The 18625-nt window shown below is 46.2% G+C and overlaps 1 protein-coding gene across 1 annotated transcript in view; it reads right to left on the bottom strand.

The window, feature by feature from the left end:
- The window catches only part of GPR176 (G protein-coupled receptor 176), a 36797-nt gene that overhangs the window by 4864 nt on the left and 13308 nt on the right, over positions 1-18625 (bottom strand). Inside the window, exon 2 of the mRNA XM_048484233.1 lies at positions 1639-1891. Within this exon, the coding sequence (XP_048340190.1) occupies positions 1639-1891 (253 nt within the window). The remainder of the gene's footprint in view (positions 1-1638; positions 1892-18625) is intronic.

Here is an 18625-nt window from a genome sequence, read left to right as displayed (position 1 = left end):
ACATTTATCTTACACACATTGGCAACTGGATCCTTACAAAGAAGATTTGGACCTGAGATATGTTGGACTGGTTAACTTACACTGACCAAAGCTTAAATATCCAGCCAGTACATGCATTTTCCCCTTTCTCAATGTAACTCATCTTACAGGATGACAACAAACCTAACATTTTTCTCTGAGATCTATGGTAGAATGAGATATTAATAAATGGATGTTTAGAACTAAAGGGAAAGATTGAATTGCATTAACTAACCCCCACTAAAGAAGAATCGGTCTAGAACAGGGGGACCCAATCTTGTTTAGCCTCCAAAAGCTTTTGGAATGTTGAGAAAGAGTAAAGGGTGCCTTCAGAGACTGGTTACCATGGGGCCCCTGAGCCTCCTCATGCATATTTTTAAATAAAGTTTCTGTTAAAGGAAATCCTGTGAATGTGTGGAGCTAGTGTAAAGATATTCTAGATATGGCAAGAAGATGGAGTAGGCTGAGATTAGAGGATCACAAATCATCTTCCTCGTTGTCGTGGGCAGGGTGTGTTTCATAATTAATTTTAGAGTTCTTCTCTTTTCTTTCTGCTAGTGATGGGCTTTTGTGGTAAAATAATGAAAACAAATGGAACCAAGCAGCAAACTCAAGTGCCCATTACCCTTTAAGCTGACTGGAGAAGTGGCATGTAGTAGGGGTGAATGCCAAAGTGACTCAGGACACAGACTGGGAAAGTAATGGGAAGGAGTGCAGAAGGTAGCGAAGCAAGGAGACAGTGGTCTTTTGCCCTCCAGTTCTACTTACCCTCCAGCTGTTTGTCTCACTGTGGGGTTTTCCCACAGTCTCCTGTTCTTACCCAATGTCCCCAGCTGAGGCAATCAGCTATTCCTCTCCCCCCCGCCCTGCCCCGTTCCGCCACAACTGTTTCCATGATTTTGTACAGTTGAGGAATTGGAGGGGGAGTGCGGGGGCTGAGAGCAAAATCCTGGGAAGCTCCATTTGCAAGACCGACTGCGGAGAATTGCAGAGGTTGGGAAGAAACTGACATCTTTTTTTCCTGCTGGCTTTGGTTTTGACCAGTGGTGGTGAACCTATGGCACTCCAGATGTTCATGGACTACAATTCCCATCAGCCCCTGCCAGCATGACCAATTGGCCAGGGGCTGATGGGAACTGTAGTCCATGAACATAGGTTCGCCACCATGGGTTTAGACCATTAACACAAACTAAAAACAGCCCTTCTGATCATTCTGAAGAGTGGGAAGAGCTACTGTGGTGTGGGCAGGGAAAGGCTGGGAGAAGTCAGAAAACCCAAAGAAAACTTAACGTTATGTTTTATGGTTTCCTTGCGAAGCAACAAGGAAGTTGTACTTAAACAGTCCTTGGGTGAAAATCAAACCCACAGGGAATGCACAGCAAGAGCAAAGGAAACAAGATGTGAAAATGGCCAGTGTTAACCAAGAAGTACAAAGAGAAGAAATGAGCTGAAAAAGAGATAAGGAGAGATTATGGAAGGGCTCAGAAAGCAGGGCAGCAATGAAACATTTGCAAGCACCATGACACCCACAAGGGGTATGCTGGAATGAATGATCTCATATCTTTATCAAGTTTTAAATGGAAAGGACTGAAAAGGCAACACGTGATTTCAGTGTCTTACCTGTCTAGAGCAATGGCAGGAAAACTTAGAATGATCACTGAGCAAAAGACTTTGTGCAAGAATTTGGTGATCTTACAGAAGGCCATAGTATAGATCCACCAGCAGCAGTGTGGACTGGCACTGAGGATGACATCAAAAGGCACGCAGACTAGGCTGGCACAGATCCCCGAGCAGGCCAAGTTCATAATCAACCGATTGGTTACCGACTTAAAAACCGATGTCCTGCATGTTGACCACAAGACCATGAAGTTTCCTGAATATAAAGAAACAAAATCAGACCATGAAAGTTAAGAAAACAGACATGTATCTAAATGGCAAGTTCTTTTTTTCCAAGTAAGACTCAAAGTCAGACTAGACAAGTCCTTATAGACCTGTGATCAGATTTTAAAATTTTACTTGTTACGGGAGGAGGATTAATTGGAGTAAGATCATAGCACAGGGAGAGGTAGTCAACTATTTCTTTTGCACTTTATTTCTGCATGCAAATCACACAGTAACACCCCACAAAATAGTTTATTTTCCCTATTAGGGAAAACAGCACCTTAGGGGAAGAGGAAAATGCGTGGAGGGGAGGAGGGCTACAATGTAATTCCATACCACTGCTAGCATGGTTGTTATTACAAGAATGACAAGAAACCTAGAAAGAAAATCCAGCTTCAGATCTCCAATGACTCTTCTGGTTTGGTTCTTAGGCATAATTTGTACTCAACAGAACAGTTTGTTCTCTGACACTGTCATTTGATTTTTGCACCACTGAATGATTCCGCTTCTGCAATCAGTTGGAAGTAGAATTAAAACTGGAGTTTTACACAGCATTTAATATGGTGCTTATATTTCCTATTCAAAATTCAGCAAAATTCAATTAAATGTTTACTTAGAAATTTTACTCACAAGCAAAATTATTATCTATAGTACTACGATAATTAAAAACAAAAAAAATGAGAGTGGCCATAGAGAGAACAGGAAGTAGTGAATTAAGCTAGAAGCAAAAAAGCAAAATTATAAGATGCCCTCCCCCAAAGGAGGAAAAGAAAGACAGGTAACTACTGCAAGGCAAGTTCTAAAATAAGGATTTGATTTTCTCCTGGACCTGTTTTCTTCCCCTTCCTAACTAACTTCTCTATACAGGTCAAAGTTCAATTGCCAATCTATTTAGAACCATGTCAGCAATTAAAAAATGGATACAGATTTTTTTGTTCCCTCTTTCTCTGAATCATCAATCATTAAACTTCTTTCCATGAACCTGGAAAATGGCCATTTGTACTGAACAACCTTTACATTGATACAAAAAAGCATTTTCCAAGTTTCAAAAGCATTGGGCAGAGGCTTATTAAGCATCCTGTCATCCAAACTGTTCTGCCAGGTTCCTGTTATGCTGACATATTCCATGGCACTATGACTCAGGGATTCCCACTTACATTAATGTGGCTTAAGTGCCTCTGCTTTTATACTGTAAGGGCAACAGTTCACAATCCTGTAATTTCTAGTCAATAAATAACATTGTTTACTTGAATAAGGGTTTATTTAATCTCTCTGAATCTCACTCATTATGTGTCAACCTTTCATAGGCATGTTTTTCATCCTTGTAGTAGCTGTTGGTGCAGCTTGAAAATATTTTTATGCCTATGGTTGTTGTCGCATGGGGATCTCCCCTCTTCTCTATACCGAGAGACAGGTTCTTCTGATAAGCACAGGCGGAGCAAGGGGAAACTACGTCCGGGGTGCATGCGCGCCTTGCGTCCCAGCCATGGCGTTGCCCACCCCCACTCACCCTAGAACGCCCCCGCCACGTCCCCTTGACGTGGCTATGCCTTCGCTGCTGCTCCACTCGGCATCGTGCTCCACCCTGTGGGTGCAGCGCCACTGCTGATAAGCACATCTTCTGATCTTCTCACTGGTCAGCTTAACTAAATATAAACTTCTGGAGGTTTTATTCAATTGTCCCATCCCATACCTAACTAAAGTAAATGTATAACTGAACCAGCTGAAGGAACTGAGATGCCCCCCCTTTTTTTCTTTCCTATGTTTTATCTCAGAGATTATCATGCTAGAGGCTTTTCCAAGTTCAGTCATACAACATTCAAATTTTATTAAACTCTTCAGGAAAATAGGGTAAGCACAGGGAGGCCGTTTCCGCACGGCCATCGATGCGCCTCCACGCCTGCAAGAATTCTGCCGGAGTGGAGGCGGAGGCCGTTCGCACGCACGCGTGCGGCCTCAGGAGAGGCTGGCGGATGGCAGGCTGCCCGCGATGGAGCAGTGCTCCTGCCCCTTCCTGTCGACTCACTATCGTGTCCCGTCGCCGGCCTGCTGGCCGTCGAAGCCCTCACACTGCCCTCTGACCTCCAGGGTCGGAGGACAGCGTGGCATGGGCTTCACGGCCAGCAGGCCGCATGACGGGACACGGTGAGTCGGATGGGAGAAACAGCGGTTCGGCGGTGCTGTTTGCACCGCGCACTGAACATCGCTTGTTCGAAAAAACAACCCCTTTAAAGGACCTTTAAGGGTTGTTTTCAGGGCGACAACGCCGCCCTGGGGAGGGGAGCGATGCCAGGTCGGTGCTGCTGCTTAGCAGCAGTGCTGCCTGTGCGAATGGCTCCCTGGGAACGGCTTTTACCGCTCCCAGGGAAATATAAAAGGCCGTCTTGAAACGGCGGAGGAGAATTTGGTTGGAAGAAAAGGAATAGACTTATATACAAATATTAAGAGGTTTCTAATAGTACAGCTTGGATAGCATTTGGTTGTTTGATAAAATTTGATTTTGTTACAGATTATTAAATTCTTTAAATTTTGGTAGTTACAAACTGTTGACTCGGTCTTACACTCGGAAATTCATGTGTAAACTCTGGTGCCTGAAATCTATCCACCCAACTCCCTTATTTTCAAGTGTCTGTCACAAATCAGTTATAAAAGGGTTAACTGTATGTAAACTAGTTGCTGAAGTCACTGTTATGATCTGATCTGTTGATTAGCTATTTATTGGTCAGTCAGATGGCCTTGTTACATGTTAATGAGTACATCTGAAGTTATAAAGTGTAGGGGTGAGCCCGCGAACCCGGCAGAACCGTAGAAGGAGCGCCAGGCATGCCGGTGCCGGCTACGGCCTTCCGGGCGCACATGCTCCCCCAACCCCCGCTCCCCCCATGAGTCACGGGTCATGAACTGCCTGACTCGCGGTCACCAGGTGTCCCATACAAAGGGACACAAAGGCTCCTGCCCTCAGGTGAAGATTAGACCCAGACATGGATGCTTCCTCCCGCACGTAGCAGCCCGATGAGATCATGCATCACATGATGATCTCCCGCTCTCCCGACCTCCCATTCTCCCGCCTGCCCGACCCCTTTTACACGCCCCCATTGAAACCCTAATAAAAGGTGTCAGGGGCGAGCGCACGGCAGAGTTGCCAGGATCACGGGATCCCGCACTTCCTGCTCGCTGGCTCTCTCCACCAGATGAAATCTCCGCGTGTTGTCTCTTCCCTGGGACCTCGTGGGTACGACTACAAGCTGGTGCCGAAACCCGGGAATCCTCGAACCTCCGCCGTGAGTTACCGTCACCTGGGAAAGGGCTTCTCGGTACCGATTGTCCGCTGGATCGGCGCATCCAGGGACCCACCCCCTCGGTACTGACCATCCGCTGGATCGGCGCATCCAGGGATCTGCGTTCTCGGACACTCTCTCGTCTGATCGAACCACCAGTAAGCATGGGCGCTTGTAAAAGCATGGCTTTTGACAAGCACGTTAGCGAACTGAAAGCGCTAGCGAAACGTGGCAGGGTCTCCGTAAAGAGAGGGGAGCTGCGCGAATTGGTTGAGGAGATTGATAGGCAATGTCCATGGTACCCAGAAAGGGGGACATTCAATCTTAAGGACTGGGAAAACATCGGGCACACTCTGCACAGAGAGCCTCACACGCCGATGTCGCTGCTACTGACGTGGAGACAGTGTTATGTCGCCATCAGCCTGCAGGTCCATGGTGTCTTTGCCATGGATCTCCCTCCTTTTGATCTTTCACCTACAATTTCAAGCCCGGAATTTTCTCTATCCACTAAACAGGATGCCTGTCCTACTCCCGTTTCACTTGCTTCCTCCTCTCATTCAAACTCTCCCGCTCGTGCTCTCGCGGCCAGGTCAGCCTCCTTCTCTTGCTCCGCCTTCTGCTCCGCTTCTCCCGTTTCTGAAGCCACTGCACCTCTGTCAATGCCACGTGAATGGCGCTGAAGTTTCAAAACTCTAGCAGAGCGTATTACCCACGCTCTGCAGAGGAAGGAAAAAATGACGGAAGACGATGCAGACATCCTCGCCGTCTGCCCAGCCCACTACACTGACCACGGGGAGGACGGCGCCGTCAAAAGGGTCGTTGAGTATCAGCCCCATAGGCTATAACGTTCTCACTGAGCTAAAGGCAATACGGGACGTGGGGATCACCAGCCCCTATGTGAGAGGCATGCTGGAAGCCGCCATGCTGAATCACGAATGGTTCCGGAGGACTGGAAAACCACTTTCCACATGCTCTTGAACCCTGCGCAATTTGTTGTTTGGGAAAGCGAATACCACCAACAATGCATAAGCAGAGGAGCAGCCTCTGGCGGCGCCTATACCGCCGCGCAGCTCTATGGCTGCGAAGGCTTCGCCCTTCCCGACACGCAGATCGTCCTGCCGGAGGCCACCCTTAAGGTTGCCTCTGACTGCGCCTACAAGGCGTTTGTAAGAGTGCCCGCTGCCGGACAGCCAACCCAGAGCTTTTCCAACGTTCGGCAGAAGCCTCAGGAGCCTTACGCCGAATTCCTGAACAGGCTCCAGGAGGCCCTGCAGAGGCAAGTCGACAACGACGCAGCTCAACACGAGCTCCTCATGCGCCTCGCCAAAGAGAACGCCTCCGCTGAGTGCTGCAGGGCGATCACGGGCTTAGGGAAGAACCCCGAGCTGGCCGACATGCTTAAGGCTTGCCAGGATATCGGATCTTCCGCCCATCAGGCCAGCCTCCTAGCCGCAGCACTCTCCACCACCCGGGGACAGCCCCAAGACGAGTGCTTCAACTGCGGCAAGCGGGGACACTTCCGGAGGGATTGTAGGTCGCCCGGTGGGGGGGCTTACAACCCCGACAGAGGGGGGTTCTCCCCTGGGAGACGAAGGCCCCCGGGAAGCCCCGGATCAAATGCCCCCGATACCGGGAGGGCTTCCACTGGAGAAGCGAGTGCCCATCAGGAAACTCTTACCCGGGCCTCTCCCCAGCCCAGGACCAAGGAGGAGAATACTAAATCAGCCCCGAGAACCAAGGCCCGAACCCAAGCCACCTCCTCCCAGCGGTATCTCCCTCTCCTGCACCCAGCCTCTTTCCCTCAAGTTTCCCAATGAGATCCTCGTTGCTCCGACCCAGTACAGCGATCCCATCCCCCCAGAGGCTGTCGGGTTGATCTTGCCCAAAGCCTCCGCCGCTGAGCAGGGACTGTTCGTCGTTCCGAGAGTCATTGACTCTACACACCAAGGAGCCGTTCACATTCAGGTGTGGACAAACATCCCGCAGGAGTTGCCCAGTGGAACCAGCTGCGCACAGCTGATCCTCCTGCCCCACATGCTGCCTGCCGCCGATTCAATAAAGGCCACGAGCCCAGATCGCCATCAGGGCACAGCCGGCACCACCGTGGCGGCGGTGGAGACGCCCATCGGCAGCTCCCGCCCGTACCTGGAGCTCACTTTAGAGGGGTGTCCATTCAGGGGACTTGTGGACACCGGCGCCGACGTAACCGTCGTCAGGGCAGCCGAGTGGCCTGATCAGTGGTCAACAGAGGCTTGCCCGTGCATCTGGGGGGTGGGGGGAAGCACACCGCGAGACGGAGCACCCGCCCGCTCACAGTCCGCAGTCCAGGGCTTGAGCGACAGCTCACAGTCCGCCCCATCGTTTTGGACATCCATGTTAACTTGTGGGGAAGGGATCTCATGAGTCAAGTAAAGACGACTCTAGTTTGGGATGGATAAATCCACCCCCGCCATGGCCGCTACCCAGAAGAAGAACAGATAGCAGCTGGCCACGTTGAGATCCCCACCCCCCAGCTTTGACTGTGTTTCCTCCCTGCACCCCAGAGCCCTCGCTCTGGAACACCCTCTTTCTTTCTCTCACCCGTTCTATTTTTTTCAACCAGCAAAGGCGGGAGGGCCAATTGGCTGACTGGCCCTCCCTGGATTAAAATCTGGGCCCATCCTGGTACCGCAGCACTGCCAGGACAGGCCCCAGGTTAGAATTATAGTTTAAGCACTATAATCACTTCTAAATCTATTAAAGACCCCAGGCTATTCCGGCGTCTCTGGCCGAGACCGCCCCCTAAGGAGCGGTCTCTGGCCGGCGCCAAGCCAAGATACCCAAATTCGGTCCCAAATTCTGAACGCCACGTCTGCCTCAACCCCTGCGATCACGGTAAGTATATCTGCCCCAGGGTGGAACCTCCCCCAGTCCTTTGTCCCAAAGACCAACTCCCAAATGTGTGATTGTCTTGCTCTCCTGACGCATCCCCTCCTCTGAACGCACCCCCAAAGTCCTTTTGGCCTACAAATTAGATATGCATACCCACAATCCCTTGACGGTCCACTCGCCCCCCCCTTTTGGGGGCTCGGACCGTCGCTCTGACACAACCTGATGACGTCTTTGAAGCCAACCCTCCATAGGAGTTGTCTGCCCTTCGTACCTCCTGTCCTATGTCCAAACAAACTAAAGAAGGGGAGTAGGTGGGGCCTCCATGGCCTGCCCCCGCAGAACTGAAATTGCCCCCCGCAGAACTGAAAGCAGAATTGAAATAAAACTGCTCTCAGGCCCACTCCCACCTGAGCCAAGACCAAGCTTAGCAGGGCCCGGTTCCCTCATAACCTGGGGAAGGGGGTATGCTTCAATCCCTCTCCCTGCAGGTCCCCAGTGGATTCCAGCTTCGCCATGTCCAACCAACCCATGGAATGGCACCAGAAGGAAACCAACCCGATCCCGGAGATGGAGCGGATCTCCCTGGAAGATCCGGCCCTGTGACCCCGACGGAACCGCCGCCAGCGCCAGAACAGCTTGAGGACCCAGATGACTTGGGGAGACGTCAAGGCAACGACCGGCCGGGCCCGAGAGCTGCTGCATCAGCAAGGCTGCCCCGAGACACCCGAGGGTCTCTGCGCTGCCATCTTTGCGATCATCACTGCAAACTCCGCAGTCACCATCATCTGCCTGCTCTGCTGCCTCTTGCGGGTGACGCTCGGTCACCCCCTTTTGGAGATCAACCAAGTCAACATCTGGAAGCGGTTCGCTGCCGCTGCCAACATCTCATCCTTCTGCCTGGGCCAGTATCTCGGAGTGGGAAGCTTACTAAGCTCCTGCCTACTCCCTGTCTGCCAGGCCCCTGGAGATTTCCTGGAGGAGTCGTGCCTGAGCCCTTTCATGAACGCCTCGTCCATCCAGTACTCCATGAGCGCCGATTGGGGACCCATTGTTCAAACCCTCCCTGCTGGCGCTCTCTCATCACCCAAACCATCGCCAACCACGAGTCCAACACTTGCGCCCGCATTGCTAATGTGGCGGGACAGGAAACTGGCCCGAGCCCAGTCACCGGCTCGGCCAACTGGAACTGCACGCATGTTGAGGACATTCCCCCCATATATGGGAACATCCTCCTCCCTAAAGGCTGGTTCTGGACTTGCGGGGAGAGAACCTTCAACTACATTCCCGCTCGCCTTTCTGCCGGAACTCTTTGTTGCCTTAGCCGTCTTACCATCGTCCTGCCTCAGGCTCCACCCCGGGAGCCCAAACGCCGTCGCCGCTCCACTCTTTCCCTCGACCCTTCCTGCCGGAGCGACGCGGTCGCTCTTTCCAAAGCCGAGTATGTTTCCCTCGCGACCTCCCTGGTGGGAGTCCCCGGACTCGCCACCTATAACACTAAGACTATTGGCCGGCTGGCCTGTGCCCTTGCGAAGTCCATTAATTCCACCTCCATCGCTCTGGATGCTCTGGCCTCCGAGCAACAAGAGCTTCGTCAAGCGACTTTAGATAATCGTGCCGCTATTGATTATTTGTTATTACTGCATCACCAAGGTTGTGAGAATGTACATAATATGTGTTGTTTTAATCTCTCTGATAATTCCCATTTGATTCATATGAAAGTTCGTGAGTTACAAGATGTTGTATCTAATCTGAAATACGATGTGTTGCCTCACTGGTGGTCAACCCTTTGGAGCAGGCTGCCGGGGGGATGGTTAAGTACTGTTGTACAATTCTTCATTGGTTTGATTGTATGCTTTGTGGTTGGATCTTGCCTTGTTCAGTGTGTATCTGCCTTTGCCTGTAGCATTTGTAAGAAACCCCTCGACTTTCCCCTACGACGCAACCAGGTCCTCATGCTGCACAAACAGCTCAGCCAGCTTGAGCAAGTCCCTGGGGAGGCAAGCATTCCCCTAAATTGCCCCGACTGATTCAGCTTCCTTCCTAAAATATAAGAAACGGGGAGATGAGCCCGCGAACCCGGCAGAACCGTAGAAGGAGCGCCAGGCATGCCGGTGCCGGCTACGGCCTTCCGGGAGCACACGCTCCCCCAACCCCCGCTCCCCCCATGAGTCACGGGTCATGAACTGCCTGACTCGCGGTCACCAGGTGTCCCATACAAAGGGACACAAAGGCTCCTGCCCTCAGGTGAAGATTAGACCCAGACATGGATGCTTCCTCCCGCACGTAGCAGCCTGATGAGATCATGCATCACATGATGATCTCCCGCTCTCCCGCTCTCCCGACCTCCCGTTCTCCCGCCTGCCCGACCCCTTTTACACGCCCCCATTGAAACCCTAATAAAAGGTGTGAGGGGCGAGCGCACGGCAGAGTTGCCAGGATCACGGGATCCCGCACTTCCTGCTCGCTGGCTCTCTCCACCAGATGAAATCTCCGCGTGTCGTCTCTTCCCTGGGACCTCATGGGTACGACTACAATAAAGTTAACTCTGTTTCTTTGAGCAGACGTGACACCAGAGAGGAGATATGAGGTAGACAACATCATGTGAGGCAGCAGATAGGTAGCAAGATGTAACCAAACATACAATAATGTAGATGTGTTAACAGGAAAGAAAGGATTTCTTATTTTATCTCTATATAACCCTCCCTTATAGTTAGTAAACTCAATTATAAAAAGCAACTGAGAATCTGTCTCTTCTGTTCTAGTCTGCTAATAAGTAGGGTATATAGACTCACTGTAAGTCTATATACCCTACACTTTTCCCCTTCAGGCTTCCCCAATCTGTAGAATCACTTCAGAGCTTTTGGAGTAAATTCACCTCAGAGGGAGGGAGGGACATTCTTCTCCCACACAAATGCTCCTCCTGGCCAAAGATTAGTCTTTCTCGGACACCATCTCCCTCTGTTCTACATACACAGTTTAGAAGATGAACGATACCCTGTTCCACATAAAGACCTAAGTAAAATTGTAACTTCATCCACCATTTCCTCCTATCCCTCCATCTGCTCCATACCCCGCTCTCATCATCCTGAACAGTCCTGAACAGGCTGTGATGAGTGGGGGGCATGGAGCATGTGGAGAGGGGGAGGAGGATATGGCGGATTAAGTTACAATTTTACATAGGTCTTTATGTAGAACAGGGTATAGCTCTGTTTTTAGAAACTGGGCTAGGGATTCTTCTTTCCCTAGAAGTAGTATCCTTTATCCCAAATATTGTTTCCCTGCCAACACCATAAGTCTATGTACACAGACACTAAACAGATCTGAACCCTCTGGTTTCAAGAGTTCCAAATGAACAATCCTGTCAAGCATCAATTAGCTCCAAACTCCTCTCACTCCTAGTATGTCACTCACACACCCAGGTTCTGTGAAAAATTAACCCTTCACAGTCAAGTTCTTCTGCCTCTTAGCTTTGAAGTAGCATTATATGGGAGTTTAGGGAAGCAGTGTAGCAGGAACATGATACCACAGAGTCCACCCTCCAAAGCTGCCACTCCCTCCAGTGGAATTCATCTCTGTAGTCTGGAGGTCATTTAAAATTCTGTAATAACTTCAGGCCCCATCTAGATATTGGCAATCCTATGTAACCTAGCACCATCTAATCTTATTAACCTTGAACATTTTCTCTACTGCACTTTCAAACTGTCACTGGGGCTTTTCTTTCATGTCATAAAAACACCCATGTTTTTCATTTTGCTCTGCATCCAGCCTGAAAAAGAATGCTACTTTTTCATGTTTTAGTTAAGTTTAAGAAAATATATTATACTACTGTTACTTTACAGTGTAGTATTTTTTTAAGTGATCATAATGATTACTGGCAATTTTTGCTTTGAAGAACACTGAATTTTCTCAGCCAGGAGAGGAAATTGAAAACTGGAAGAAAATGTCTAGTACAATCTAATCAAGGTACTTTGGCAATGGGGAAAAACATGCTTTTCCAGCATCACATAGTCTTCAATGAATGTTTTAATCTTCTACTAACATCTTCATATTTCTTGATTTTGATAACAGGCATGAACACAACTTGTTGTGGAGGATTCCAGTTCCAGCTTGGAGAAATGTTTGCAGGCTGTCCTGTGTTTCTGGGGGCTATATTTCTTCTTTTTCTTTCTCTGTGATGCTCTGTTTTATTTCTCTTATCTTCTTTTTCCTCTCCTGAGAATTTAATTTTGTTTTTCTTTATCTGTGTGACAGGTGGAAAGCATGCTTTTGCAAGATTCATCCTTCCCTTTTATTGTTTTGACCTCTGAGTTTATTAGTGTCTGTAATATTTTACATTTTGTTTTGAAGGAGTCACTGAGCATCTTACTTTTTCCATGACTGTAATCTCCTGCATGGTTCAACAAATTCAATTCTTATTAAATATTATATAATAGTTTATATAAATGTGTATATAAAATTGGTTATTGTGTATTATTTTAGCTTTTGTTTTAAACTCTACCTTGGAGTATTTCAGTATTTATTTCATTGTTTCTTTTATCATGCAAAAAGCTATTTAGCTATTAAGTTTTAACTGTTAAATGTATTTTGATGGGGAATAATGGTTGAAAGAGGGTAATAGTGGACTCTTCCCCTAAGTTAGTTCCTGCCAGATCATGAAGGAGGGTGTAGGTTACCATATTATAAATAAACACAATGATTTGATTGAAATCAATCATATGTGAAAGTTTAGCATGATTAAAGCAGGTGTATATTCTCTTCCCCAGTCTCTGCCATGTTCTGTGAAGCCAGATTTTTATTTTGTTCAGGCAACCAACTCCAGTGTAGCTTTTTTGATCCAGCTGTACATTTTTCAAAGGAAAAGGATTTGATAATAAATCCTTGCTGCATCTTCTTTCATGGAAAGTTGCTAGATGGAAATCAAGAATTGCGAATAAGGAGGCCTTAATTAAAAATTAATTTGATATCCTCCATCAGGAGACTTGGTCAGCAGTGGAAATAATATTGTCTGGTTTTCAGCAATTTCATTATATGTAGAAAATGCTGTGTTATTATCTTGTGCATGAGAAGAGTTGACCAGGATGACCCATTGGTTATTAATTATAGTAAATCAAAGATTTTAGTTTATAAGAAAGAAGGTATATGTAGAAAGGAGAAAAGGATTTGTTTACAATAATTCAGTTCTATCATCTATTTTCTCTCAACAAATGATAAACGGAAAGACCATAGTCCTTAAAAAATCAAATGGTGCATGTTTCAACCAATGTTTTACAGCTCATTGATTACAATAGAAGAAACTTAAGTACACACTTATTTCTCACACTGAAATAAAAGAGGCATAAAGTGCTCCAATGAAGCTGAATTAGGCCCACTTTGTATTGCTGAAGTGTTACAAGTATGCAGAGTTCTTTCCCATTAGCATCAATGTATTGTTCTCTTTACAAGCACAACAACACAGGGTGCTACACTCAGTTACCACAGCAACGACACTTTGGGAAAACTAAAATAATTTTCTCATATCACAGATTTTGGTGAGTCATTTATTTCTGTTTTATTCCTAACTCAGCAAATGGAGATCTGCTTCCAAGGACTGCCTGTCTAGGCATGTGCTAAACTTGCACCTTGGCAACCCTTTTAGGAGGTAGTAATGCCTCACTTTGGAGAAGCTGAGGCCAAGGCTCTCCTATGTCAGGTTATTCTAACATGTGGCAAAACTTTGGGCAGGAGACTTAATTCACTTATGAGGCATCTGCATGTATACCCATCCCTGCAGTCTCACAAAGCTGGTCACCTGCCTTGATCTATCAATCTGAATTCATCAGAAAATGTAAGTCCTCCTGACTGCAAAATCTGATTACCATTAAGCACCCAGGAGAGTTGACTACTTTAACTAACTGTGGCTGTTTACACAATTGTGGTCTCCTTTGCACTGAGTGTACATTTCCTTCGGGTTCTCAGTTATGGACATGCTTCCTCTTCTTTGGCAGTCACCCCACCTTCAGATCAGAGAATCCCCACAATTTTCAAAAGCTCTGAAAGTGTGAATTTTCTCTCAATTTGTAGGTAAAAGGAGATCAGAATGCATTTAGCTTTCTTTGGGTTTTCTCGCTCCTTCCCCTAGCCACACCACAGCAGTTCCTCCCTGTCTTTGTATCACCATTTCAGAACAATCAAAAAGGCTTTCTGTTAAAAATATATATTTTTGCATCGGTAGTCTATTACTACCGTGTTTCCCCGAAAATAAGACAGTGTCTTATATTAATTTTTGCTCCCAAAGATGCGCTATGTCTTATTTTCAGGGGATGTCTTATTTTTCTGTGTTCTGTTCGCCAGGCATCCTTCCAAACAAAAACTTTGCTACATCTTACTTTCAGGGGATGCCTTATATTTCGCACTTCAGCAAAACCTCTACGATGTCTTATTTTCAGGGGATGTCTTATATTCAGGGAAACAGGGTAGAGTGATAGACCCAATGAACTTGACAAGAAAGTGACATGGTCTAGCAAACCAGCACTAGACCAAAGACAGCAGGGGGCAGGGGGAAGGTGGCAGGCAACTTCCCCTTGCATGGAAAAAGCAGGGAAGTAGCAGACAGGCAAAATGGAAGATTGGCTTGGCTACAGACACTTTGCAGAATAATCCCTGTGCAAACAAAAAACCTCACTGCAAAGCAAACAGCCATGGGGTAAGTAGTGTATGCATAAATTGCCTGTCTCTTGCAGAGTGTATACCACCATCCATAACCCTCTCCCCTCAGGTTCAGGGTTACAGGTAGGTTAGCCAGTCACAAGTCACTACCTGTCTTGCCTCTTTTAAATTTGTTTACAGATAGATGACCATTTAACAAAGAAGGTTCTCCTTCCTACTCCCAGAGGCATCAACGGTGTAGCTCAATCTCCTTTACTCCTCAATTAGACACTGCAAAGAGCTATGGGGGTTGGGAACTCAAATACTGCTTCATTCATATGCTTCTTTCACTGATTCATGTCCAAAAATATATATTAGCTTCCTTGTGTGAACCTTTCCCTGCGTCAACTTGCCCACAGAGTTAAACAAACAACAAGTTAACTTTTATTTAGGGTTTAAATACATCACTGAAGAAAGTCAGTAGAAGTTACAAAGTTACTTTTCAATTGATCTTTTGAACTGTTTCTCTATTCTAGCATTTGAGATCCTTTGTTACAAACTGACCCCCTTCACTTTCTTTAAGCCCTTCTTCTCCACAGCTTTACCCAGCTAGATTCTTTCCAAACTCCCTACCTGCTGTCTTCAATTCCTTTAACTGCTGTTTTCCACTGTCCCTCTGGTAACCCTAACCAAGATGAACTCAGCCTGATATGCTAAGCACTAGTATATCTTACTCCCCCTTAATACATTAAAAAAACATTTTCTATGTGTGTGCATGGTGCAGTGGTACATATAGCGCAGTGTGTATGGTGCAGTGGTATATATATTTCTACATGTGTGTATATTTGGTCAGTGGTATACTGAGTGTACAATAGTCATGTGGCTCTTGGGGTTGATGATAACTGTGCCTGTACATTCACAAAGATTCAGGCAATGTCTGTAGCAATCACTGAGGACATTCGCAAAGATTCAGGCAATGTCTGTAGCAATCACTGATCAGGTGCTGTTCTCATTGATTATTAATTATTGGTATTTATTTGATTTAATAGTTTAAAAGTACATTAGAGCTTAAAAGAGACACAGGTGGGATATCAAAGAGCCACATGAGGCTTCTGAGCCACTGAGTGAGTATCACTGCTCTAGAAGAATAACTGACAACAGCAATTGTGTGAAAATAGCATTGAACATTAATTATATTTTGAACTTCCCAAAACATGTCAACTACATTAGCTCTACCTTCAATCTTCTCTAAACATTACATAAAGTTTTTGTTGCAAGCATTATTTACTCATTCATTTTTTCCCAACATAATATACACTTCATAGAAAATGTCATTGTAGCCATTGCTACAAAAGGACATAATAATCACTAGTTTACCAATGTTAAAATAAGATAAGACAGCAAGTCAATTGTTTGTGTTTCCACTTGCACTTGGGTTTAAGAGTAATGGTTGAACAAGGGGTAAAGATAACACGTGCAACTCAAAATTACTCTTTGTTCTTTTAGGATACCTGTCTTTCATGCAGCATATACTTGTAAGCACCCAGAAGCCATGCAGCATGTTCTTGTAAGTACCCAGAAGCTGCACATTCTATTATTGCTATCAAGTGTCGCAGAAAGTAGTTCATTATAAGGCTATCAATACAACCTCCTGTTCCTAAACCTAGAATTGTCCCACTTTTCTTCTCAACTGTTCTATTATATAGCAAGAGCTGGTGTAGTACATTGGCTAAGGGTGCAGATTATGTGCCAAGAGGTTGTTTACATTTTGTCACAGCCACAGGCTCACAATGTGGCCTTAAACAAGGTGCGATTCTCTCAGTTTCTCACTTGCAGTATGAAAGAATAATCCTTTTTCTACTACCTTCAGCTTTTCCTTGCATTGCTACCCCTTTCAAGTCTGGATGAAAAGGTATACTTGATTACATTTTACATTGTATCTTTACATCCTGACTCCCTTCTTTGCAACACTCCTCCCATATTCTGACTGTGATTTAAGAATTCAAGGATTTCCATTCCTACTGGTATCTGATGAAGGGAGCTTTCAGTCTTGACAGCATATATCCTGGAAACCCTATTGATCTTTAAGGTGCTTCTATATTAGCATATTGCTCCTTTCTTCTCTGTTTTCCTTTAAGGGGAATATAATTTTTCATTAACCTTTTGTACTGAGAAAAAGCATTTCAAACAGCAATATTTGCATTATTCTTAATTGCAACCAACTAACATTATGTCAGTTACTTTCTACACCATGAAAAATTTCAGTGCCTCTCCTCCATTTCACTTATTAAAATTGATGTGAAAAGCAACAAACAATTTCATCCACCTACAAGACTGGCACTATCACTGATTAGTTCATATAAAAATGTTGCTATTTCAAAACAACCTTGCAAATAAAGCTATTAATTAAATAATTTAGTTCAGACTATATCCCAAGGTGAAAACCATGTCACAGTAAATTTTATTTATTTTTCTCCTTTTCACTCTTTATTTTATTTTATTACACGGATACCTTTAATCTAGTTCTAGTTGCTAAGAAACAGAACATCATGTTGGAGAACAAATGCCAACAACAGAATCAAATAATTTCCCTTCTCACATTTACACATCTGCCTAAAGTTTGCATTCCCGCACAATACTTTTTACACTATAAACAAGAGAACAGAGATTGAGTCAGGAGAAATGATTGGGATCCAGTGGCAAATGACCTGTAAATGGAAGGTTAATGTACATTGCACAAAAGCTGCTACGTGCAGTTATGACCCTGATCGAGAAGCCCATAAATGAAGCAACAGGTTGTGTGTGTTATGATATTTGTTGTGCCAGCAATTATCCTTACAGATTTCAGAACTAGCAGCTGGTGCGCTATTTATGGCCCACTCTGCACTGGCCAATAAAGCTGGGTTGGGGGCGGTATAAACAATGTTTTGAGCGGGAACTTCTGACAGTTCCTACCCTGAACATGACTCTAAACTGCCCCCAACCCATGCCAACGGCCTCAGAGTGGGTTATATGAAAATCACTCCATGAGTTATTCTTTTCTTTTACTGTGGAGCACAGTCAGGGTCGAGCAAACAGCCATGGCTGTCAGCCACTTTAAACAGACGAATAGGTCACTGAGCGATTCTCATAATACCCCCTCCCTGACTCCCATTCTCAGAGCCACCAGGGGGAAAGGGGCTATCCCATGGGCCAGGGGGCAAGCAGGGACGAGGCAGGAGGCAGCAGGGAAGGGAATCATGGACGCGCCTCCATGCGAAGGCACGTCTGTGGTCCCCGGCAGCTGCGGGGCCGCTCACACAAGCATGTGCGAATGGTCCTGGGGCTCCACCAGAGTCAAGTATCCTGGTGTGACTCCGCCTCAGTGCATTAATGTTATATTCCAGGATTTATTTTAAAAAATACATAATTTGTCAAGAAATTGGAAGAATATTGAGCATGGCATGAAACCTTAGCACAGTGGTGTAGCGTCCATGGGACTGGGGAGGACGATGCCCCAGGTGGAGCTGCGGCTGAGGCATGGCCAGGCCAGGCCATGTAGGGGGTGTTCTGGAGAGGGTAGGATAGGGGTGGGCAGCACCACGGCAGGGGCACAGGGCGCATGCATGCCCTGGGCACAGTTTCCCCCCGCTCTGCCTCTGCCTAGCATCATATAAACTGCAACTCTTATAGCAAGCACTGGGGGCAGTACAAATGTCCATTGCTCCAACAAAAAAGATATTACTTAGAAACTGATAGACATGTGGATCATTCTCTATCCCAACTGAAAATTCTACTGTTTAAGTAGTTCCAATATAATTTTAGAATCCATTTTATAAACTGCTCCAGGTTAATGTAATATTCTGTAATCAGGCTGCTGCTACACAGACCTTTAGCTCTGCATCGTTCCCAAACTGCAACTTTTTTTGTGTCAGTTTCCGTACAACATCATTATTCAATCATCCATCATCTGG

Source organism: Sphaerodactylus townsendi, linkage group LG02 (genome assembly GCF_021028975.2).
Source record: "Sphaerodactylus townsendi isolate TG3544 linkage group LG02, MPM_Stown_v2.3, whole genome shotgun sequence".
NCBI lineage: Eukaryota > Metazoa > Chordata > Lepidosauria > Squamata > Sphaerodactylidae > Sphaerodactylus > Sphaerodactylus townsendi.
Note: the sequence above shows the minus strand (reverse complement) of the source record. Positions and strands in the feature narration are given on the sequence as shown.